Source organism: Lampetra fluviatilis, chromosome 28 (assembly GCF_964198595.1).
Source record: "Lampetra fluviatilis chromosome 28, kcLamFluv1.1, whole genome shotgun sequence".
Lineage (NCBI taxonomy): Eukaryota > Metazoa > Chordata > Hyperoartia > Petromyzontiformes > Petromyzontidae > Lampetra > Lampetra fluviatilis.
Window position 1 is genome coordinate 12,670,966 of NC_136302.1, and position 26,104 is coordinate 12,697,069.

At 54.3% G+C, this 26,104-nt stretch overlaps 1 protein-coding gene across 4 annotated transcripts in view; it reads left to right on the forward strand.

The window, feature by feature from the left end:
• The first annotated feature begins 374 nt into the window (after window positions 1–374).
• LOC144942810 (paired box protein Pax-7-like) overlaps window positions 375–26,104 on the forward strand; it is a 102,013-nt gene continuing 76,283 nt past the window's right edge. For 3 of the 4 annotated variants that reach the window (XM_078869785.1, XM_078869786.1, XM_078869788.1), the window contains exons 1-4: window positions 375–1,080; window positions 6,457–6,692; window positions 11,046–11,175; window positions 17,707–17,853. In XM_078869785.1, the coding sequence (XP_078725911.1) occupies window positions 1,026–1,080; window positions 6,457–6,692; window positions 11,046–11,175; window positions 17,707–17,853 (568 nt within the window). In that variant the 5' untranslated portion in view covers window positions 375–1,025. The remainder of the gene's footprint in view (window positions 1,081–6,456; window positions 6,693–11,045; window positions 11,176–17,706; window positions 17,854–26,104) is intronic. The other variant, XM_078869787.1, reaches the window with a different exon arrangement.

Below are 26,104 nucleotides of genomic sequence, written 5' to 3' on the forward strand. Positions count from 1 at the left end.
GATGCGACCTGTTCTCGTCGGCTTATCTTAGTCGCGGCGCGTCCACGAGCTCGCTCTCCTACGCACCGACAGACTTCATCTTGTCGTGTTAACAAGGGAAAGTAGCGGAATTGAACTTCACATTAAATTAACCGACAGAATCTCGTAACATCGCAAAGTGCGCGGCGCAATGAGAAATTCTTCCAAGTGGCCCAGACGGCCGAGATGACCACCACGACCGACAGGACCACCACGACATACCTCTCCGGCGAGCCGTGGCCCAATCGGAGGCGAGGGTTGCCCTACTCATGGCCGACTGCCCCCCCCCCCGACCTCGCAGCCAATGGGAGCCGAGGGGGAGACACAACGAGAAGACACTTGGGGAAAGTTGGCGCTCGCATGGACGAGAGGGAAGAAGCACTCGGAGGAGGGTGGAGAGCGCGAGAGAACTGCTGCTGCTGCTGTTGTCGTGGCAGAGGCGGCGGTGCGAACGCGAAGCAGGGAGCCGGGCGAGAGCCACCCCGCCCACACCCCCCCCCCCCAGCCGGCGGCGTCCGTGCCCACCGCCGTTTCGACGGAGACAGAGAAACTCTTTAACACGCAGACGCACAGGCAGGCAGACGCACACACGCACAGGCAAGAGACACACACACAGGCAGGCAAGAGACACACACACACCCAGGCAGAAGTTGTGCAACAGCAGCAGGAGGAGGAGGAGTGAGAGAGAAGGAGGAGGAGGAGTGGGAAGGGAAGTTACTCGCTCGGTTCGCAGCTGAGCGCCGCGCTCGGCTCGCTCCGTGCTCCGTGCGAGGAGCGATTTCCACGATCATAGAGAACAATAAAGCGACGACAACAACCACAAACAACAACAACAACAACAACCACAAACAACGACGACAATACGAGAGAAAGTATTACAACTTTCAGCACGGTTTATTGAACGCGCAGCAAAAGCAGCAGCATCAGCCAGAGCGATAGACATCATCAGCAGCAGCATCATCAGCAGCACTTTGCCGGCCCGGTGTTTATGCAGCAGAGTTCTCAGGATGATGCGCCCGGCACCAGGACAGAACTACCCCCGAAGCGGCTTCCCGCTGGAAGGTGAGTCGACTGGTCACCGTGGGTGGTGGCAGTGGTGGTGCTCTGTGTGTTTGTGGTCTAAACAGAGCGTGTGCGCGCGTGCGTCGAGTTATCCTGGGATTTGTTAATCCAGCCGAGCCCCGTGTCGTTGTTTGTTGTTGTTGTTATTAAAGGTTAAAACAAACAAACGAACACGTTAAAGCGCCTCTAATGATTACCCCTCCACCCAAGCAGTGCGTTACCTCGCCGCGTTGTGGGGGGGGGGGGTGCAGCGTGGCCCCCCGCGCCCCCCCAACCCCAAGCGCCCTGGCTGGGTGGAGAACTTCCCCTGTCTACTCAGAGCCACTTGCTGCGTGGGATCTTCCTGCCCGACGATGTCCGCCGGCGTCTGGAGCTTAGACCGCGACCACCTCCAACAAACCCACCGCGTGCCGAGTCCTGTGCCTTGTCGGGCAGAGTCGGTGACGAGCGCCTTGAGTGGCTGGATCCCGCGTGCTGTGCACAAAAAAAGCCATTGGCCCTCAGCGCCACACTGTATATATATACACACGTGTAGTTGTAATGTGCAAGGCCGCAGGGTTATTTTTGACACGGGACGTGTTGAGATGGTTACCTGCCACACGTCACCTGTGCACCACGAGCAGCATAGCCGCAGCAGCGTCACCACCTGAGAGAGGGCCCACGTGGGTAGCTCGATGGGCACGGGCGCGACATTCGGGGTTTCGCGCGCACGTGGGACTACGACCACACGGCGAGTGAGACTGTCTCAGCGAGTGAGTCTGTGTCTCAGTGAGTGAGTCTGTGTCTCAGTGAGTGAGTGTGTCTCAGCGAGTGAGACTGTGTCTCAGTGAGTGAGTCTGTGTCTCAGTGAGTGAGTGTGTCTCAGCGAGTGAGACTATGTCTCGGTGAGTGAGTCTGTGTCTCAGCGAGTGAGACTATGTCTCAGTGAGTGAGTCTGTCTCAGCGAGTGAGACTATGTCTCAGTGAGTGAGTCTGTGTCTCAGCGAGTGAGACTATGTCTCAGTGAGTGAGTCTGTGTCTCAGCGAGTGAGACTATGTCTCAGTGAGTGAGTCTGTGTCTCAGCGAGTGAGACAATTCCCCAGCGAGTGAGATTATTTTCTGGCGAGCGAGTCTATTTCTCGGCGAGTGAAACTGTGTCTCGGCGAGTGACAACTCTCGCCTCGGGCTATGCGTTCCAGCCCGCGTGTTTCCTCCCGGGGCCCCCGCATCTACACGCGTCTCGAGTGCTCGGATAGAGGGGCTGCGGCTCGCGAGGTGGAACACGATTAGCAAACGGATTTGATGAAAGGATTAGGCGCAACATGACTGGGAATAATCACGGCTGAATCGGGGCCGCGACCCGACTCTCCGCGTCCCACCACGTTTGGCGTGCACGCGCGCGCGTGTCCGTGTGTCTGTGTGTGTGCCCGTGTGTCTGTGTGTGTGTGCGTGTGTGTCTGTACGCGTGTCTTTCTGTTTGCGTGTGCGTGTGTCTGTGAGCGTGTGTCTGTCTGTGTGCGTGTGTCCGTGTGTGTCTGTGCGCATGTGTCTGTCTGTGTGCATGTGTCCGTGTGTGTCTGTGCGTGTGTCTGTCTGTGTGCATGTGTCTGTCTGTGTGCATGTGTCCGTGTGTGTCTGTGCGTGTATGTCTGCATGTGTCCGTGTGTGTCTGTGCGCGTATGTCTGTCTGTGTGCGTGTGTCTGCGTTTTTTTGGCCTCGCATTAATCTATCATCAGCAGCTTCCCATTTATCCCTGCCTCTGTTCTGTCTCCTGCCCTCGTACTCTGCCTGCATCAACACTTACACAAAACACAAACTCTGAACAAATTCGTCAATTACGCGCTGCCTTTTAAAGGGAAGGCACATGCACACACACACACATATATATGTAATATGAATGTTTAAAGGCCACACAGAGTTATTGACAAACGCGTTGAGGTTTGTTTGTAATTCTTATTAATATCATCAATTGTACTTGTGCACCACTGCCAACGCAGCATGCAGGATCACCCCAAATAATACCTTTAAAAAAGAATCATCGATCATCATCGAACCACTGCTGCCCGTTTTGCTTGGTAGGCACACTCGCTCCGTGCTGCCAACGCAGGCAAATCCCCGGGGCGTCTTCTTCCATCGACCTGCCGGGGTCGTCCGTGGCCAACGTCGCCGCAGGGTTGCGCAGTTACCCCGCTTACGTCCGAGCAACCCAAGGCGACTGTTGCCACCTGTGAGCGTCTCTTTGACGTCGGAGCCGTTCTGGTGACACGCGCGGAGATTAAAATCTTAGCAATAATTTAAGCTCTTAAGTAATTTTTAAATATAGGTATTTTTTTATTGAGACCCCCCCCCCCCTCCTCCTCCTCCCCCAGTAAATGTGTAATTGTAACCCGGAATGCGCGCGCACAGTCGCTGCTGATGATATCCGATGCGTGGCGCGTGTTGTACAGGCGCGAGTGAGTGGAATTCACGCAGCCGAGTGTCAGCTTTCTGACGACACGAAACTCCATTCGCCGTTGATGTAAACACCGGGCGAGTGGCGCGTTCAGGGACCCAGCCGCCTCGTTTCTCAAGGGAGTGCTGGGCCGCAATTTAATAAACACATCGCGACGCGATAGAAACACGCGCGGTGTAGCGCAGCCGTCTCGCACCCAGGGAGCGATGAATCACGCGCTCCGCCTCCTCCTCCTCCTCCTCGCCCGGCGTCTCTGGTGTGTCGTCAGTCACCAGTAAATGTGTTCGCTTTATGTCGCCCGTGAGCGCGATCGTCCCGACGGAGCGAGACGCACGGAGCGATCGCGGGGCCCGTTATCTCCAACCGTTATGGCGATGTCGCAATGATTATTGTTGTTGTTGTAATCATGATGAATGATGATGACAACAATGTTGATTAACCCCGCAGCAAGCCCCCCCCCCCCCCCCCCCTGGATTCACCACACAGGGGCCTGGCGTACCGAGCCCTGCGGGTTTCACTTCCCGGTTCAATTCCCACCCCCTGCCGATAATCTCCATCGAGGAATGTGCTGCCCCCCCACTCCCTCCCCCACTCCCCGCTGCGTGTTGACGTTTGAGAGCCGGTGAGACGCTTCACAAGAGTAGCGCCGTGCGTGCCGGGGTCATAGCTCCCCCCCCCCCACCATTCCCATCTCAAGACGACACCGGCACAGAGATTGTTAATTCTCACGCTCGCGCGCTTAACAAGCGCTCCCGTCATACATTTAGGCTCCTTGTAGTGTTTAATCTGAAAATGAAAGTAGAAGGAATTGTAACGTATGAGACTACATTTTTCGTATAATTAAAAAACGCGTGCGTAGACCAGGTGGAGGGACACCTTGAGGCGGGCCACGTCCCGCGCGCAAACGGGAGCCCGGAGTCTCAGGGCGACACCCCTCGGAGTCTCCCTGGTCCCGCCCGCGACTTCGGCGGAGTCGCGGGCAGAGCCAGGCCCGTGCCTCCTCCTCCTTATTCACTCCCCACGTTGAATCTACCGCCTAGTTATCGCTTGACACATCCCATCCGCCACACTCCCTTCTGGGGGTGCGCTACTTATCGTCAGGATCAGAAGCAGGAGTGGAGTCCCCACTGACTAAAGCCCGCAGAGCTAAGGAGCTCTTTTTCAGGGCCGCTCGGTTGGCTGACAACATTGATACGAAAAAGAAAACAGGTCACGTCAATGTCGGCTCAAATAAATAAACAAACGAAGGCGCGCCAATATTAACTAAAACTCAACCAAAGTCAACGAACTCTAACTCAACTAAATTAATTACCTAACAAAATGCGTGTGGGATCTAATTAATTATTTTAACACGAACATGAACGGGTCGGAAAGAGAGATTATATCTCCGCATTATCGCAGAAAAATACATAAACGTGTCGGTGATATTTTAAATTATTTTGTTAATATCTAACGAAGCGTAATTATTTAGGCCCTTGGGTTTATTTTCTGGACGTGCAAAATGATGGCAACTCGAGTGCCCGTGTGAGTGAGCACGGGGGGTGAACCTCCCGTGTCAATAATTGGAAAAACACGGCGTGGACCGGGGATTCTAATGACCCCTGATATAAATTCCCAGCATCTAACCAACAATATACCACACACACACATATCATGAATACTGTATAGATTTTGTGCAGTCCTTTGAGCAAATCCACTGCTGGATGAATCAAGCCTCCTCCTCCCACACAACTTTGTCGTTGGTCATGGGGTCTATTTGACCATACTGCACCAGTGTGGCTCACCTCGGCCCGGAATTAAATTCACGTAAGGTAATACAAGTTGTGCACGTTAAACAAAGCAAACAAACAATGTCCTTAACAATTACTGTTAGAAGTCTATCGTCGGTATAGTGCAGTCAAAGACAGTCCTTGGTCTATCCACTGCTGGATATAACGAATGTGTCTTGTCCGCAGGTTAGGTGATGGGGGAGCAAAGTTTCCGCCCCAGTAAACACAACGAATAAACACAAGAAACACAATAAACACACTAACAATACACACAAACGCAATAATATCAACAAACACAATAGTCACAATAATCACAATATCAACAAACACAATAGTCACAATAATAACAATAATCACAATAAACACTAAACACAACACAATAATAACAATCACAATTAACACAATAATCGTCATCACCACACCGCCATCACACCGAGTAATTAAAACTCACTCGCACACAACACTTGCGGCTGTCACGGGTCGAGTGCGTTCTCGTGAACCCGCAGTGTGCATCGCGTGTGTATGAATACTATATATACACACACTCGTGTGTGTGTGTGTGTGCGTGTTTGGCTGGGAGTGATTGTATGAATGAAGACTATGGGATGGAGGTGTACACGCGTCGTTACGCGCGTGCTTTGTGTACGCGTCGATCGACACACGGGACGTCCTTGCAACGACGAGATGTTCCATGTCAAAGGATGCTCACGCAGGTGTAATACTGATCAGAATCAACATCTTTATTTAGACTGCGGGAGGAGGAATCCGATGAGCTATGAAGCTCTTTTTCACAGATGTCCAGTAGGGGCGGGTCGGCAAGTTACAACAACAACAAACAATACAATAAATATATCTCTTAAATTCATTAATCAAATAGCAACGGCAGGATCAACACGGCCACCACCACTATCCACATCGTTCCCTTCAGAGACGGATCTAGAAACGTCCCAGGGAGGGTGCGGAGGCAGTCAATACAAGTCAACATTTGTAAAAACAGAGACCTTCGCTGATAAAAGTAACAACAACACAAAGCAAAACCTCGGCTAAATTTCAACAGGCTGCCAATTCTGAATGCGCCACAGGTCACCTGCACCACTGCCGCGACCGAGAACCTAACGCCCCCCCTCCCACTTTGTGACCCCCCCTCCCCCCCCCCCCCTCTTGTCCCGGGCAGTGTCGACCCCTCTGGGCCAGGGTCGCGTGAACCAGCTGGGGGGAGTGTTCATCAACGGGCGCCCCTTGCCCAATCACATCCGGCACAAGATCGTGGAGTTGGCGCACCACGGCGTGAGGCCCTGCGTCATCTCCCGCCAGCTTCGCGTCTCGCACGGCTGCGTCTCCAAGATTCTGTGCCGATACCAGGAGACCGGATCCATCCGGCCTGGGGCCATTGGAGGCAGTAAGCCCCGGGTGAGCGTGATGGATGGATGGGATGGATGGCACCTCACCACCAGATGCTCACTCACTAACTCATTCACTCACTCAGCCCAGCCAGACAGACGCTCATCCACTGACTCATTCATTCAGCGGACACTCATTCACTCACTAAGCCAGCCACTCGCCCCATATGGCCATAAACGACAAGCAGCAGCACGGACAGAAGCAGCACCACCATGACCAAGCATCAGCACCACCATGACCAAGCATCAGCATTACCGTTACCGCCACTTACACCTCCACGACCACCATCATAGAAGAGCAATCATAGCAGTACCACCACCATCAACAGCAACAGCAATAGCCACCATCTACCACTAAGTAGCGACGACGTTACCACAGCGCTTGTGCCAGGCTAGGTGCACTTGGAGGCTATCACGTGAAGTGTGGAAGGCTTGCTGCTGACAGGTCACGGGACAGACCCAGGAGTTGGGGGTTAGATGGATGAGACAACTTAGATGACATCGACCCCCACCACCACCATCAACACCACAACCACCACTCGCCCTCCACCCCAACCACCACCACTCCCAATCTCACGCGGTGAGCAACAGCCTGGCGCCCCCCTCCTCCCTTAGCCCCCACCCCCACCCCCCGCACCCCAGGCGACCCTCACAACCCCGAGGCCGGCCCCGGATTCGGCCTCGGGGTTCCCGTGCACCCCCCCCCCTCGCCTCCCCCCCGTCGTGACTCGTCGCCCCCTCCCCCCTCACCTCCTGCCCATGAGCAGAAGGCGCCTCGCGCGACTCCACGCAGATCACTCAGAGAGACTCACTCGGAGAGACTCAGAGAGACACAGAGAGACTCACTCAGAGAGACTCAGAGAGACTCAGAGAGACCCACCCAGAGAGACACAGAGAGACTCACTCAGAGACTTGGAGAGACCCAGAGAGGTACAGGGGGCCCTCGGGGGAGGGGTCACTCAGAGTCGATCCCGGGACCACCACCACCACCACCCCGTCACTCCACGTCGGATTGAACGCAGCCGAATTGGTTCGTGAACGTTTTTTTAATTAATTGATTAAAATAACATATCACTTGGATAATTCCTGGAGAATGGAACGTTTTGCTGGAAATGGAACGTCTCAGTCGAGATGGGACAACTCGTTGGCAAGTGTCCCGGGCGTCAAAGCAAACCTGCACGGCCAAGTCAGAATGGCACGTGCACACACAGACACTCAGTCACACCAAACAAAGACAAAGAGCCCCGTATAACCTCAACAGACTGTTGGGGCCAGTGCTGTTAGCGAGCACCTATGAAGGCCGGAACGGCACACGAGGGGGTGTGTGTTCAGCATCACGTCCGGCCGCCTTTGTCTCCCTCGCGGCGATGTTTCGCACATCGCACCACGTACTCAATTGAGGCTGAGTCGACCTAGGGGATGCCCAAGATCGGTTCAGATAATCGCACCTGGTGTTGATGGCCGTGAGCGGGAATCGAACTCGGGTGGGTCGGGTTCGTAGCGTAGCGTGCTAACCGCCACACGACCGCTCCCCACAAGCTAATGGCGAGACGCACATTCACATATATGTATACGCAGCAAACGCGTAATGGCACGTGTCTACTAACATTTAAAATCTACTACGTGAACAGTTGGTGTCGATACAATGAATATCGCACCCAGTACATTGTCGCGCGCGCTTAGCGCCGGCATCGACTTGGCATCAGGGGATTCCTCTGCAAGCCACCTGGTGGAGTTCGGGTTAAAGTCTGGGATGTGGTGGTTCAGCGCTGTGGAAAGACCGGTGAATTGTAATGATTATTATTCTTGGAATCATTGTCACGACCACGAACACTGCCACCACCACATTCATCACCAACCCCCGCGATCATCGTCACCGTCACCATCATCATCATCATCAAGCCTTCGACAACTTTGGTGAGCTTCCCGCTGTTGCCGCATCGGCGGTGTTGACGCAGTAAATACCACGCCGCGTGTCGGCACTCCAGACCGTGGCTCTCGTTTCATTGTCGCTGCCCGGTTTTACTGACGAGCGCGCACGCACATTCACACCGCGCGCATGTGTGTGTGTGGATGTGTGTGTTTTATGCATACCGGTGTGTGTGTGGATGTGTGTGTGTGTGTTTTTTGCATACTGGTGTGTTTGTGGATGTGTGTTTCATGCATGCCGATGTGTGTGTGGATGTGTGTGTGTGTTTTTTGCATACTGGTGTGTTTGTGGATGTGTGTGTTTCATGCATACCGGTGTGTGTGTGGATGTGTGTGTGTGTGTTTTTTGCATACTGGTGTGTTTGTGGATGTGTGTGTTTCATGCATACCGGTGTGTGTGTGGATGTGTGTGTGTGTGTTTCATGCATACCGGTGTGTGTGTGTGTATGTGTGTGTCTTTTTGCATGTTGTATATGTATGTGTGGGGAGCGGTCGTGTAGCGGTTAGCGCGCTGCGCTCCAAACCCCGCCACATGTGTTCGATTCGATTCCCGCTCACGGCCAACACCACTGACGATTATTATAACCGGTCTTGGGCCTCCCCTAGGTCGACTCAACCTTAAATGCGCACCTTGTGCGGTGTGGAAAACATCTACAAATTGGGAGACACAAATGGTGTGGGGGTCTCCGGAATGTTAGAGACGACACAAAGACAAAGATTCCCCGTATAGCCGAAACAGACTTTTGGGGCAAGTGCTGTTATCGAGCACCTATGAAGGCCGGCAAGGCACACGAGCGATGAGGTCGCCAGCGCACACAGACACACACGTGTAACGAGACGGAGCTGAACACGTGTGTGTACGCGTGTACGAATACAGATTGTTTTACATCCGTGTTTGTATCTCTTCGGGGCACGCGGTGTGCTCATGTGGATTACAGTTCTCTGAGAACACGTGAGTGGATATCCACGGGCTCTGTGTCGGCTCGCAGGCATGCGCCGCTGGTGTTTTACAAGGCTGATGGAATCTTACACATGTGTATATATATATAAATATATATTTAGTTTTAACGATGCACAGCTGGCGAATCAAATTAATCGTCGCGATTCAGGGTCTCGATTCGATGCAATTATCGATCGTTTGATGTTATTCAGACAATACGTTGTCAATGTAGCGGCCTCTAGCGACTGTTGGGGTCACGCCAACCCAATCGACAGACACCGGCCCCAACGCACGCGGCTCGCTGCACGCGGTGGGCGTTCGGCACGGACCGCGTGCGCGCTCACCCCTCTCGTGAACACCACGAGCGCTAAAACATTTACACAACACGGAGAGGAGCACGAACTCGTTCCAGATGAAGCTAACGACTCGACGCAGATACTAACGCGATTAGTTGCGTTAATCGACGCTAAGATCAGTCGCGTACACACATTAGGGATGCACCAGTCCGAGGGACCGAACGAAGGAATGAACGAACGAACGAACGAATACACGTGTGCTGCTCCTCTGAAGCGGGTCGCAGTGAGCACGCGAGAGGCGTCGTGGTCGTGTCTGTGAGTGGATGAATGAGTGAATGAATGAGTGAAGGAGTGAGTCGATGCGCGCGCGTGGCTGAGTCTGTGAGTGAGTGAATGAAGAGTAGATGAGCGAATGATTGGCTCGTGGGTGAGTGAGTGAATGCGTCGGTGAGTGAGTCTGTGAATCGGTAAGTACACGCGTCTGTGATTAATTGGGCTCGCGAGTGAGTGCCTGAGTGAGTGAGTGTACGAGTGAGTCCCTGAGTTATTGAGTCTGTGAGTGAGTGAGTGTACGAGTGAGTTCCTGAGTGATTGAGTCTGTGAGTGAGTGCCTGAGTGATTGAGTGAGTCCCTGAGTGATTGAGTCTGTGAGAGAGTGAGTCTGTGAGTGAGTGTACGAGTGAGTCCCTGAGTGATTGAGTCTGTGAGTGAGTGCCTGAGTGATTGAGTGAGTCCCTGAGTGATTGAGTCTGTGAGAGAGTGAGTGAGAGTGAGTCTGTGAGTGAGTGCCTGAGTGATTGAGTGAGTCCCTGAGTGATTGAGTCTGTGAGTGAGTGAGTCTGTGAGTGAGTGTACGAGTGAGTCCCTGAGTGATTGAGTCTGTGAGTGAGTGCCTGAGTGATTGAGTCTGTGAGTGAGTGCCTGAGTGATTGAGTCTGTGAGTGAGAGTGAGTCTGTGAGTGAGTGAGTCTGTGAGTGAGTGTACGAGTGAGTCCCTGAGTGATTGAGTCTGTGATTGAGTGAGTCCCTGAGTGATTGAGTCTGTGAGTGAGTGCCTGCGTGATTGAGTCTGTGAGAGAGTGAGTGAGAGTGAGTCTGTGAGTGAGTGCCCGAGTGAGTGATCGTGCGAGTCGGTCCGCGCCGGGCGCTGACTGGGCGGCGTGTCCCCCCCCCCCCCCCCCGTGTCGACCACGTGCAGCAGGTGGCGAGCACCGACGTGGAGCGAAAGATCGAGGAGTACAAGCGCGAGAACCCGGGTATGTTCAGCTGGGAGATCCGGGACCGGCTGCTGAAGGACGGCGTGTGTGACCGCGCCTCGGTGCCCTCGGGTATGCGCGGCGCGAGCGGGGGCAGCGCGACTCGCGCACCGCGGGCCTCGTGCGTGTGTGTGTGTGACAGGTGTGTGTGTGTGACAGGTGTGTGTGTGTGTGTGACAGGTGTGTGTGTGTGCTGATTGTGTGTGTGTGCTGATTGTGTGTGCGCGTAGGTATGCGACAGATCTTCACCTTCTGTATCGATGTGACAGGTGTGTGTGGTACGTTGTGTACAGGTGTGTTTGTATTCGTTCTTATGCATGTGTGTATAAATGTGTATGTCAGGTGTGTGTGTGTGCGTGTGACAGGTGTGTGTGTTTGTATGTTCATGTGCAAATGGTGTGTATCTGTACAAATGTGTACACGCGTGTGTGTACGTGTTTGTATATTTGGCGCACTGTATTGTACTCTTATGTACATGTATACGTACACTTATTTATATACATGTGTATATGTTGACGTGTATACTTAGGTGTGTGTGTGTGTATATATATATCTCGATATAGGTATGTGTTTTTCATTCGTCTGATTATGTCTTCATGTCTGTACGGCCTGCGTGCATGTCTGCACGTGTGTGCGTGTGTGTGCATGTGTGCACGTGTGTGCGCATGTGTGCACGTGTGTGCGCATGTGTGCACGTGTGTGCACGTGTGTGCGCGTGTGTGCATGTCTGCACGTGTGTGCGCGTGTGTGCATGTCTGCACGTGTGTGCATGTGTGCACGTGTGTACGCGTGTCAGGCCGTTAAGATAGGGATCTCCGCATGACCACTTTCGCCATGAAAATCGTAAAAAAAACCCGGCCTCGGGTTGTGCCACTCGTGTAGAAATGTCGAGCAACAAACGACCACCGCACTTGCAATGCAGAGGTGGCCGGTTCGATCCCAGCGCCCGACGCGGCAGCTGAGACGATGTGGAAAGTTTTTGTTTCATCCCCCCTCCTTCACCCCCCATCCTTCGCCCCCCTCATTTAGCCCCCCCCCCCTCCTTCACCCCCCCCTCCTTCACCCCTGCACCTTCTTGTCCACCCAGCAGCTGCTGCTGCTGGGTGGACAATGGGTAGTAACCACCGTTAGTCGACCTGCGGGCGGCGTGGTAGTGGTGGTGGTGGGGTGCAGTGTGGTGGTGGTGTGCAGTGTGGTGGTGGTGGTGGGGTGCAGTGTGGTGGTGGTGGTGGGGTGCAGTGTGGTGGTGGTGGTGGGGTGCAGTGTGGTGGTGGTGGTGGGGTGCAGTGTGGTGGTGGTGGTGGGGTGCAGTGTGGTGGTGGTGGGGGGGTGCAGTGTGGTGGTGGTGGGGGGGTGCAGTGTGGTGGTGGTGGTGGGGTGCAGTGTGGTGGTGGTGGTGGGGTGCAGTGTGGTGGTGGTGGTGGGGTGCAGTGTGGTGGTGGTGGTGGGGTGCAGTGTGGTGGTGGTGGGGGGGTGCAGTGTGGTGGTGGTGGGGGGGTGCAGTGTGGTGGTGGTGGGGGGGTGCAGTGTGGTGGTGGTGGGGGGGTGTAGTGTGGTGGTGGGGGGTGCAGTGTGGTGGTGGTGGTGGGCCGCGCCGTCACCGTTCTCGCCGTGCGGTTTGTCCGTCCGCGCGTATCAAACCGGCGCATTCGTTTCTAGAATTCCACTAGAAACGGTTACCGGTTTCTCCCTTTTTGAACCGGTATTCGTTTTAAAAATGGTTACCGATTTACCCGGTTATCGTTTAACAACCGTAGTATATGTGCTTACACGTGTCTATGCGTGCGTTCATACATGTGTGCGAAAACACGGACGTGTTTTACACTAGCAACGTACATATATGCGTCTATGTGTCGGTGTGTGTAGTGTGTATATATATACATGTACGTGTGTTTAAGAATGTATACATAGGTGCAAGCTGCACCCAGCCTGGCACAAGCCTCGTGATGACGTCCACGCAACTTGGTGGCGAACGGATGTCGTTGTGTCTTTGTGTTCTACGCAGAGCCTGTGTGTTGTGTACACGATCACTGTGTGTTGTGTACACGATCACACAGAGAGTTACGTGCCTGTAGAGAAACAATTGTGTCAATATTACATCCGCTTGTCATTGTTCAGGTCTACCTTGTGTGCACAGCACTTGTCCCAACAGTCTGTGAAGGCTGTCGGGGGGATCTTTGTCTGCGTTCTGAGTGAAATCGGAATCGCTTTTAACCGCATATTCTTCTGGCAAACCTCTGAGCGATGTTCACGCGTGCGCTCACTCGTGAACACCTCATCACCCCCACATCTTCACTCACAATCATCATCAGCATCCCTAGTGATCCAAAACGAATCTCTCCCGCATCTTCACTCATCATCATCACCCCCCACTCCCCGTGCGTGTGTCGCCTGTTCAGGCGATACCCACCGCGCTACGTGACCGGCCCCCCACTCGCCTTCCTCTCTCGTACCGTCACACTTCGCTCCGTCTCCTCTCCCTCTCTCTTAGAGGGCCACTCTACATCTGTGGCATCACTCTGCCGACGTTCATATGACACGCTCGCTGCGACTTCGCGTTCCGCATCCCAGCTCGTGGAGTTGCTATAGACTGTGTGTGTGTAGTTGATATAGACTGTATTTGTGTGGAGTTGCTATAGACTGTATGTGTGTGGAGTTGCTATAGACTGTATGTGTTTGTAGTTGCTATAGACTGTGTGTGTAGTTGCTATAGACTGTGTGTGTGTGTAGTTGCTATAGACTGTATGTGTGTGGAGTTGCTATAGACTGTGTGTAGTTGCTATAGACTATATGTGTGTGAAGTTGCTAGAGACTTACCCGTGTGTAGTTGCTATAGACTGTATGTGTGTGTAGTTGCTATAGACTGTATATGTGTAGTTGCTATAGACTGTATGTCACACGGAGTTGCTATAGACTGTATGTGTGTGTGTAGTTGCTATAGACTGTATGTGTGTGTGTAGTTGCTATAAACTGTATGTGTGTGTGTAGTTGCTATGGACTGTATGTGTGTGTGTAGTTGCTATGGACTGTGTGTGTGTGTGTAGTTGCTATGGACTGTGTGTGTGTGTGTAGTTGCTATGGACTGTATGTGTGTGTGTAGTTGCTATGGACTGTGTGTGTGTGTGTAGTTGCTATGGACTGTATGTGTGTGTGTGTAGTTGCTATAGACTGTATGTGTGTGGAGCTGCTATAGACTGTACCTGTGGAGTTGCTATAGACTGTACCTGTGTAGTTGCTATAGACTGTCACACGGAGTTGCTATAGACTGTATGTGTGTGTGTAGTTGCTATAGACTGTATGTGTGTGTGTAGTTGCTATGGACTGTGTGTGTGTAGTTGCTATGGACTGTATGTGTGTGTGTAGTTGCTATAGACTGCATCCACACGCGCGCGCACACCCGCGCTTAAACACAGATTGTGTTTACGTGTCACACTCCAGCATGTACACACACACACGCGCGTGTACACACGCAGACACAGAGCTGCTGCTGTGTACACACACGCGTGTGGGTGTGTACACACGCTCCAGCATACACACACACACACACGCGTGTGGGTGTGTGTGCGTGCTGGAGCGTGTACAACGATCCTCTCTGTGGGTAGTGGCTGGACTCCGTTCCCCGTGCACACGTGGATGGATGTCCCCGTGCACACGTGGATGGATGTCCACGTGCGTCCCAGTTTCGCCGTCTCCGGCTATCGCCCCGGCGCGCACGCGTCACCGACTCGACGTTGCACGCGACAGTCGACGCAGCCGGAACTCTCACGGCGAGCGAGCGACTCGACGATTCACGCGGCCGAGGGGATTTAACGCGGCGCCACTGGACCGCTAGAGGAGGACTCGCGGAACATTTCCGCCAAATAATAAAACCGGACGACCATCAAACGCGTGTCTGAGGCGCGCGGTGTTCGCACACCACGCGTCGATCTGGTGGTCATCGCCCTCTCCGCACGCACGCAATGCATGACGCGTAATCACTTAACACAAAATACATTCTTGTAAAGCTCTTATGTGAAATGTAATTCTGGTAAGTCACCCTGAGTTGATGTCTACAATAACTCGCATCGGCTGACGGCCGAATAGCCCCGGCAGAGGCGTCAATTCGGTGTGGGGGGGGGTTGATGAGCCGTGTCCCTGCAAAGAGAACGCGAGTCGGGACTCTCTCCTGGTTCTCTCTCGTACAGACACAGAGCTGCCGCTGCTGCTGCAGCCTCCACGCGAAACGATCTCCCAAATAAATCACCACTCACTCACTCGAGCCGCCAGTCTCAGCCCATTAACGTCTGTCATTAAAACTCGCTCGCGCAACACAGCTGCCACTTGTTAGAGCCAGGAGCGTACGCTGCATGGTACCGGTGATGTGCATCGTGTACTTATTGCTCATATTTTATACATATGTGTATGTGTCTATGTATATATGTGTGTGTGTGCTGTTGGCTGGGTGCGTTGTTCATTGTATAAATGTGCCCTGTGTAAGTTTTAGATTTACAAATGTCGCGTGTGCCGTCGTCACGCGGCCATCGTGCACACACGCGCCACTTCGCTCGCAGCAGCAGCAACTGAAACAACAAAACAACTCCATCGCGAGGGATCGTTTATTGTCCGGAAGAAATAATGTAAACAAGAATACAAATGACGACAGTGACATTTGAACAAGTGGTTGAAACTAAACTACAACTGCAGAATGAATTGACGCGCGGGAGTCACCCGACCGTCGCCTCCCCACGCATTTCGCACACACAGTTCAACGATAGACAAAGACAAAGATCCCCCGTATAGCCTTAACAGACTGTAGGGGCAAGTGCTGTTAGCGAGCACCTATGAAGGCCGGAACGGTACACGAGGGGGTGGGTGGCCAGCACCACGCCCGACCGCCTTTGTCTCCCCAGTGGCGATGTTTACACACCGCACCAGGTACTCATTTAAGGCTGAGTCGACCTAGGGGAGGCCCAGGACCGGTTCAGATAATCGTCACTGGTGTTAGCCGTGAGCGGGAATCGAACCCGGGTCGCCAGGTTCATAGCGCAGCGCGCTAACCGCTACACTACACACACACACGTACACACGCGCACACACGCGCGCACACACGCACACACGCACACAGTTCAACGCTGGACGCACACACGCACACGCACACACACACACACGCACACACAGTTCAACGCTAGACGCACGCACGCACGCACACGCACACACGCACACAGTTCAACGCTAGACGCACACACGCACACACAGTTCAACGCTAGACGCACGCACACACGCACGCACACACGCACACACAGTTCAACGATAAACGCACACACACCGCACGCACACGCACGCACACCCACACACACGCACACACACACAGTTCAACGATAGACGCACACACACACGCACACACGCACACACACGCACACACACGCACACACACGCACACACACGCACACACACGCACACACAGTTCAACGATAGACGCACACGCACCACGCATACACGCACACACGCACCACGCACACACGCACACACGCACCACGCACACACGCACACACACACACACACACGCACCACGCACCACGCACCACGCACACATGCACACGCACACACACTCACACACACACACGCTACACGTGCGGCGTCTACAGCGATGGTTTATAAATGAACATCGACGAGTCGAGGACTTCTCGTGCTCGAGTTTGTGGGCCCTGGCCGGCGGGGGGGCCCTCTGAGAGCCCCGCGTGAGGGGAGCGACTTGGGGGGGGGGGGGCGCCTCCTCCTCCTCCTCAACGGCGGTCGTCTCTGTGCTGCTGTCTCTGTGCTGCTGTCTCTGTGCTGCTGCTGTCTCTGTGCTGCTGCTGTCTCTGTGCTGCTGCTGTCTCTGTGCTGCTGCTGTCTCTGTGCTGCTGCTGTCTCTGTCTCTGTGCTGCTGCTGTCTCTGTCTCTGTGCTGCTGCTGTCTCTGTCTCTGTGCTGCTGCTGTCTCTGTGCTGCTGCTGTCTCTGTGCTGCTGCTGTCTCTGTGCTGCTGTCTCTGTGTGCTGCTGTCTCTGTCTCTGTGCTGCTGCTGTCTCTGTGCTGCTGCTGTCTCTGTGCTGCTGTCTCTGTCTCTGTGCTGCTGCTGTCTCTGTGCTGCTATTTCTGTCTCTGTGCTGCTGTCTGTGTGCTGCTGTCTCTGTGCTGCTGCTGTCTCTGTGCTGCTGCTGTCTCTGTCTCTGTGCTGCTGTCTCTGTCTCTGTCTCTGTGCTGCTGTCTCTGTGCTGCTGTCTCTGTCTCTGTGCTTCTGTCTCTGTATCTGTGCTGCTGTCTGTCTCTGTGCTGCTGTATCTGTGCTTCTGTCTCTGTGCTGCTGCTGTCTCTGTGCTGCTGTCTGTGTGCTGCTGCTGTCTCTGTGCTGCTGTCTCTGTGCTGCTGTCTCTGTGCTGCTGTCTGTGTGCTGCTGTCTGTGTGCTGCTGCTGTCTCTGTGCTGCTGTCTCTGTGCTGCTGTCTGTGTGCTGCTGTCTGTGTGCTGCTGCTGTCTCTGTGCTGCTGTCTCTGTGCTGCTGTCTCTGTGCTGCTGTCTGTGTGCTGCTGCTGTCTCTGTGCTGCTGTCTCTGTGCTGCTGTCTGTGTGCTGCTGCTGCTCGCAGTGAGCTCCATCAGCCGCATCTTGCGCGCCAAGTTCGGCAAACGCGACGACGAGGAGGAGGAGGAGGAGGGCGCCGAGAAGAAGGACTTCGGCGACGACGGCGACAAGAAGGCGAAGCACAGCATCGACGGCATCCTGGGAGACAAAGGTGGGCGGGGACGCGCACACGTACACACACACACATGTACACACACACACGTACACACACACACGTGCACACACACGCGCGCACACACACGTACACACACACACGCGCGCACACACACGCGCGCACATGCACGCACACACGTACACACACACGTACACACGTACACACACACACGTACACACACACACGTGCACACACACGCGCGCACACACACGTACACACACACACACGCGCGCACATGCACGCACACACGTACACGCACACACACACGTACACGCACGCACACACGTACACACACGCACGCGCACGCGCACACACACACGCGCACACGCACACACACGCACACACACGCACACACACGCACTGACACACGTACACACACACGTACACACACACACGTGTACACGCAGGGGACTCGGATTGTCAGGGCCACGTTGTCTGAGGGTCTCACAGTCTCCAACCTCGGCGTCGTTCACTCCGTCTCCCATGGCCGTGCTGCCTTTGTGCCATGAAGAAGGGCCATTACCCGAAACGTTTACAACGGAAGTACGTGCACCTACATTTTGTTTTCATTGTAAGGCCACGCGGTGTTGTTGATATTGACACGGAATGTGTTGAGTTGTTATTCTTTGTGAACCGCTGCCAACGCAGCAGCATTGTATCATCTGTTCCGTGTGTGTCTCGAGTGAGTGGGTGTCGAGCGCTACGCTGCGCTACGAACCCGGCGACCCGAGTCCGATTCCCCTTCACGGCCAACACCAGTGACTGCTATCTGAATCGGTTATGGGCCTCCCCTAGGTCGACTCAGCCTCATATAATTACCTGATGCGGTGTGTAAACATTGCCGCTGGGGAGACAAAGGCGGCCGGGCGTGGTGCTGGCCATCCACCCCCTCGTGCGCCGTGCCGGCCTTCATAGGTGCTCGCCAACAGCACTTGCCCCAACAGTCTCTTTCGACTATACGGGGGATCTTTGTCTTTGTATGGGGGTGTTAGCGCGTAGGTTGTTCGTCTGTGCATGCTGATTGTGTCGGTGTCAGTGTGAGTGCGTGTGTGTGTGAGAGAGTGTGAGTGAGTGCGAGTGTGTGAGAGAGTGAGTGTGTGTGTGTGAGAGTGTGAGTGCGTGTGTGTGTGTGTGAGAGTGTGAGTGCGTGTGAGTGCGTGTGAGTGTGTGAGAGAGTGAGTGTGTGTGTGTGAGAGAGTGAGTGTGTGTGTGTGAGAGTGTGAGTGCGTGTGTGTGTGAGAGTGTGAGTGCGTGTGTGTGTGAGAGAGTGAGTGCGTGTGTGTGTGAGAGTGCGAGTTAGTGTGAGAGTGTGTGTGAGTGCGTGTGTATGAGTGTGAGTGTGTGCGAGTGAGTGACTGAGTGTGAGTGTGTGTGAGTGCGTGCGAGTGAGTGAGTGTGTGAGTGCGTGCGTGCGAGTGAGTGTGTAAGAATGCATGCGTGTGCACGTGCGTGGTTGACTGTTGTGTTTGTGTTTGCCTAAGTGTGTGGTGGGCGTGTAAGTATGTGAGAGAGCGTGTGAGGGTGTTTTGTACGTGTTAGAATGCGTGTTTGTTTGTGTGTGTTTGCGTTCGTGTTATCCGGGGGTGTTAGTGTGTCCGTGGTCACGTCTGGTAGTGTGTGAGTGCGTCTCAGTGTGTGAGTGTGTGCCATGCCCGCCCAACAGTCCGTTCAGGCTACGCGGGAGATCTGTGTCTTTGCAAGTGCGCGTTACGCTGTCGGTGCGTGTTAGAATGTATCTCGGCGCACACTAACACATTGCACATTCACGGCACAGATTCGATGTCCGCGTGTGGCTGTTAGCGCGCCTCGCTACGCTACAAACACGGCAGAGGCCCCGAGTTCGATCCCCGCTCACGACCCGGTGCGATGTGTCAACATCGCCTCGATGGAGACAAAGGCGGCCGGGCGTGGTGTTGTCCGCACCATCCCCTCGCGTGACGGTCATCACAGGTGCTACTCGCTAACAGCACTTGTCCCAACAGCCTGTTAAAGCTAGACGGGGGGTCTTTGTCTTTGCATCGGGGATGCTCCCTCAGTTCGGCACGCCGTTTCTCATCAAAACAACAACAACAACCAACAACAACAACTACCCACGGTGTGAGCGGACAGAGCGCCTGCCTATTACCGAAAGCACCGGATTATAAGACGCACTTTCCACCCCCTGTATGTGTAATCGATCATTTGTGTGCGTGGAGGGGGGGTCTTATAATCCGGTAATTAAACAATGTATTTGGTGGTGATGGATGCTGCTGCGTTGGGCCAAAGCACAGACAACAGACATCGCGATGTCCTGTAAAGGGTCATTGCCCGAAACGTCACCAATGATATATTTATTTTAAGGCCATAGCGTTGTTGACGAGTGCTTGTGAGTTATCTATATTATACAGAATCCGGTAGTTGTGTGTGTGTGTATACGCGTGGTGTGCGTGACCATCATCTGTATAACTGTATTGACATGGGCGTATGCGGCAAGGTCGGAGTACCCACACTCTACCCCACCACACGCGGACCGGGACTCAGTGTGGCGGCTCGCTCGGGGGGGGGGACGGTGGTTTCCGCAGCTCGAGTGAGCGTGGCGATGCGGGCGCAGTGTGGACACGCGGATTCTCACTTCGCTGTCGAATTCCCCTCGACGTAAGTGTCCAGTGAGCCCCGTGCGGCACAGGGGAGGCTCTCACTGTGGCCGCATCTCTGAACCATCCCTGCCACCAGCAAGGGCCGTCCAAGCGAGTCCCACTCTGCTCACGACGAGACGTTTGAGTGCCGAAACCGGCCCAGCGCTATCTGCGCGTTGATCCGATATACTGCTGCTGAAACATTGCAGCAAGAAGTTCGCGTGGCTGTTGGGATGTGTAAAACACGTAATTTTGATGGTGCGGAGAGACAAATGCGGGAAAGAATCTGATTGTCTGCATGTTCATTGTGTTATTTATATTATACAAGTGTGACTATGCGTATATGGGGAGCGGTGGCGCAGTGGTTAGGGCACTGTGCTACAAACCCGGCGACTCGAGTTCGATTCCCGCTGAAGGCCAATACCAGTGACGATTATTTCAACCGGCCTCCCCTAGGTCGACTCAGCCTCAAATCAGTATCTGTTGCGGTGTGTAAACATCGCCACTGGGGAGACGAAGGCGGTCAGGCGTGGTGCTGGCCACCCACCCCCTCGTGTGCCACCGTGCCGGCCTTAATAGGTGCTCGCTAACAGCAGTCTGTTAAAGGCTATTCGGGTGACCGTTGTATATGCACTTAGCGTCATTGATGTGCATGTTGGTGATGTGTCAATCGTAAGTGAGAGGTGATTGCACCGAGTTCATTGATGGTAATCGATTGCCCACCCCTCGTGGGCATTCTCATCAATGCGTTTCTTGTTGATTTTGTGTGATCAGGGCAGAACCGAAGAGACCTGAATGTTATTTGCAAGCCTGTCCCGGGGGCATTGGTCCGCCAGTAGGGGGCGATGATTGCTGCTGCTGCTTCTGTGTGCGCGTGTGATCCCAAGTTATCGCTTACTGTGTCATTTTCGAATTTCGCCAAATTTGGACACTGACGCCACTGGCACGCGATGGCCTCACTCTTGTGAATGCCGTCACGGGATCTTTAACGTCTGCTGCGAGTGAAGGAGACGGCGCGGACGAGTGTTGTCGCGGTTATTAAACGCCGGCAGTATTGACTGGGGCGGCCGCTGTAGCGATTCCTGCACACCGCGCACGGCGGCTAGCCCAGTCCGGGTGCTGTTCCCCTTCAGGGGAAACCGCTGAGCGGTTTTTTTTTAACGGAAATTTCTCACGCGTTGGAGTCTCGCACCATGGCGACGATGAAGCCGACGTGGTGTGGACGTTCTCAACGACCCGTGAAGGTGTTTGTGGTTAAAGTAAAGGTCATTTTTTTTAGTCAGACAGACTGGCGAACTAACAGACGGATGGACGGACACAGACTGGCGAACAGACAGACAGATCGACAGACAGACGGACAAGTGGACGGACGAACAGACGGAGATCCGAACAGAGGGACAGACAGACAGACGAACGGACAAATGTAAGAGGCAGACGAAGAGGCACGAGCAGGCGGACACGGGAACCCGTTGTGCCGAACGCTTCGAGTTGCCTCTGCAGAGTCTGCAGCTGAGCGCCCTGATGGTCTGAGTGGAACTTCGCCGAACCTCACAGCGCGTGCAATTGCGGGTCGGAGGAACACTTCCCTGGCAGAACTAGAACCGGGTCCTCAACACGGGCGGAGGAATGAACGAAGTGACGTTCACGGGAAACCGTGTCCCGTGGTAGTCGCGTTAGAGGAGTGACGAGCGAGTGAGCGGAGTGAATGGGTTCCTGCCGACTTTGACTGCACCATCAAACTGGACGTGGGACTCACAGGAGCACTGACCTCTGACCGGGACCGCCTGATCCCACGCGGCAATGGGAGCCGCTCGCAAGGGGGAGGGCATGCGGGCGGGGGGGGGTCATCGGCGATTAAAATCTGTTATCGCGCCGCGGGGGGCAGCGGGAGTTCGAGAAGGAGGGGGGGAGGGCCTCTCACGCAATTACCCCAATTAGAGCGAGCTGCGTGTCAAGGACAGTCTCGGGGTCACGAGGCCACGTGGAGGCTGTGTCACACTTATCACCATCATCACCACCACCATTATCACCATCATCACCACCATTATCACCATCATCACCACCAACACCATCGTCATCGTCACCACCAACACCATCATCACCACCAACACCATCGTCATCATCACCAACACCATCGTCATCACGAACACCATCAACACCACCACCAATACCAACATCACCACCAACATCATCATCACCATCATCACAGCGACACGTGGTTAGTTCAGAGACTGCGAGTTATAATTGGGAGAAAGGGGCGGGGTATGATTCAGTATCATCATCCCTTCGCGGTCGATACAATTGCGTACCACTTTGTGGGAAGTCCATCGGCAGTTGCCCTACGGGTCAGACTTGTCTCCGAAATTGCAATGTGGAATTTGCACCGCTGGCCATTGGAGATGTTGGGTTTCTTGTCGAGTGAAATGCTTTGTAATTGTGGACATTGTGTTGTAAAACTATGGAGGCCTTCCTCCGTCCAGCAGGGGATTGATCATGATGATAATGATTGGGATCTTTCTGATATTTTAAACCTGCGACGCTAATGCACATTGACGATCGTGACCGAGTCGAGGGCAGTTTACAATGTTCTAGAAGGGCTCAAGAGTGTAATTGTGTTTAGCAATGGAGTCGACTACATGCGCATAAATTGTGGACAAACAATGATCTCCAAAACCAAAATGTTTACACAAAACAATGAGGGCGAGGAATTTTAAAGAGGCAAAGTCGCTCTGAAGCGGGCACCCATCGTCGATGGATCACAGCACGGCCCTGCAAGTCGCTACCCGTGGAGTGTGACGCTAAAGCCAATAAAAAGCAATCAAACTCTCAGAGCAGTTGGGCGCATATATACACACACGCGCGTGTGATCGGTGCGTGTGTGTATACATAAATATACACACACGGGTATATACACAAAAGTAGGTCGGTACGTTTACATAAAAAATAGCATCTACGAGATTCACAGGGTGAGATCCATTTACAGACACCCCACTAAGCCGTTTCTCCCACCGACAGTCAGTGGGGTATCTGTAAATGGATCGCCGTGGACTTGTCGATACGCTGTACGATCGGCATGGTTTCAGTACAGTTCGCTTTCTCTTGCCTCTATTTCGTAGCTATTAATAAGTGCTATTGTCCGAAACATCGCCCATAAAATATGTTTACTTGAACGGCCAGACAGAGTTATTCACAAACGCGTTGAGTGCCGTTTTTTCTGCTTACGTTTGCCATACCTGCAGTACGTACTGGATAAGGGGCAAGGCACGAAACGTTAGTCCATCACGTTGTATAAAATGTGTGTGTGTATGCATGGATCATGTGCGTGTGCGCACACGTGATGTGTGTGGAGCGGTTCGGGCGCTGCATTACGAACCCTGAGTTGGATTCCCGTTTATGGCCACCAATACCAGACACGATTATTCGAACCAGTTCTGGGCCTCCACTAGGTCGACTCGGCCTCATGAGATATTGTAGCGATGTGTAAACGAGAAGACAAAGGTGGCCGGGCGTGCTGTTGGCCACCCACTCTCTTGTGCACCATTCTGGCCTTTATGAGGGCTCGCTAACAGCACTTAAGAGTCTGTTGAAGCCTATACGGGGGATCTTTGTCTTTGTGCACGTGGTAAGAGTGGTCGCGTGATGCCCTCGCACAGACCGCGCCGCGATTTCGCCACGACTTCGACTCCCACGACGGCTGGACTCGGATGCGCGTTCCTGCCCACTCCTCCTCCTGCTCCTCCTCCTCCCTCCCGCCTCCTCCTCCTCGCAGTCTCCCTCCCTCCCCGAGACTTGCCGCAACCATCGCCCCAACTCACTCGCTCTCCCAATGCTGCTACTGCTCACTCCTTGCGCGTGATGGCAGCAGCAGCAGCAGCAATGCTCGATGCCGATGTCGAGGTGTGCTGCTGCTGGCCACGACGATAGGGCTTCAGCAGAGAGACAGAGAGAGAGACAGACAGAGAGACAGACAGAGAGACAGACAGAGAGAGACATAGAGAGAGACATAGAGAGAGACATAGAGAGAGACATAGAGAGAGACATAGAGAGAGACATAGAGAGACAGAGAGAGACAGAGAGAGAGAGAGTTGGTGTCGTGTCGCTCTTCCTCCTCCTCCTGCGTGGAAGGAGCCGTAGACCACGGCGGGTTCATTGCGCGGTCCGTAGTGTGGGTTGCATGGCCCCACTGGCACGACTGTGGCTTGTCTTTAACGTATCTCTGTGGGTCTCTGTGGGTCTCGATGGTTGACAATGTATCCCTATGGGTCCCAATGAATCTCTATGGGTCTCTGCGTATCGCTATGGGTTTACTCGACTTTCCAATTAGGTGATCAAACCAGAGGTGCCGGGGTGCCGCAACCACAACATGTGGGGAAGAAGGGGGTAGACGGGGGGGGGGGGGGGCGTGGAGGATTGGGGGGGGGGTGAGAGGGCGGAGGAGGAGTGAGCGAAATGCGGATAAAGAGAGAGCGAGAGAGGGAGCAGCAGCAGGAGAGAGAGAGAGGGGGGCCCCCCTCGTGTGCCCGGGCGCACGGCTCCAACTTGACGATGAACTTGCAGTCACAATGGGCGGCAGTGCTCGTCCATTGAACCGGCACGGCGGCGGCCAGCGGCGAACAGCGGCGGAGGCCGCAGCAGCAGCAGTAGCAACAGTAGTAGCAGTAGCAGCAGCAGCAGTTTGGCTGCTCGCACAAGATTCCTTAAAGAAGCTGCGAGGAGAAGGAGGCGGAGGATATGCCGTGGGAGGGAGCGGGTGGGGGTTAGGAGGGAGTGGGTGGACCGGTGGGGGGGGGTTAAATAAGTCGGGTGGTGGTGGTGGTGCTGAAGAGGGTTGGGGGGGGGGTAAAAATGAGCTCACAAAAGGCGGGGGCCCCTGCAGGAGGAGCGGGGGGGGGTGGCAATGAGAGATGAATTATTCAGCACTCCCCCGCCGCGCGACTCGTTTTGTCGCTTTTATCGCTGCCCCCTTTTTTTCCCCGCAGTCGCTTGTGAAAGGAATGGCGCCGCTTTCTGTAACAAAACGTTCGCTTTTGTCCGGGAAGGCTTCAAAATCCGGCCTCTGTTTAGGCCGCGAATCAAACGCCGCGGCCGCGGTGGAGGGGCGACCGCGCGGGCCAGCGGCGAGAGAGCAGCACCGTCAGGCCCCGGGCTGCCCGTGCAGGGACACCTGAGGCTGCTCCTGCCGCTGCTGCTGTTGTTGTTGTTGATGAACAAACGGACGAGTTAACCCGGAGGAGCTGTCCTTTTGGGTAACGGTTAGCGTAGCACACTGGACTTGCAATCCATTGGTGGACGATTCAATTCCACCTCCAAATCCCCTTCCACCACTGCACGAGGTGGGGTCAAGCGTGGTGGGTCACCCCCGACTCTCACGCCGCGCGCCTGCTCAATGCGGAAGAGTCGACCGCATTCCCTCTCGAGTCCAGCAGTGCGTGGGCGCGTCGATTGCAGCGCTGCGCCTTTGCGTGGAGTTCACAGCAAACGACTCCCTGGTCGCTCAGCGCGCGTGCGATTGGTCCACTCTCACAGACAGTGCGCTTCTTGTTGTCCCTCCACGTGCGTTGTTTTACGCATTTCATCAGCCACGCGACATTCTAGGATGTGGCATCATTTCAACAGCATTGGTTCAACACGAA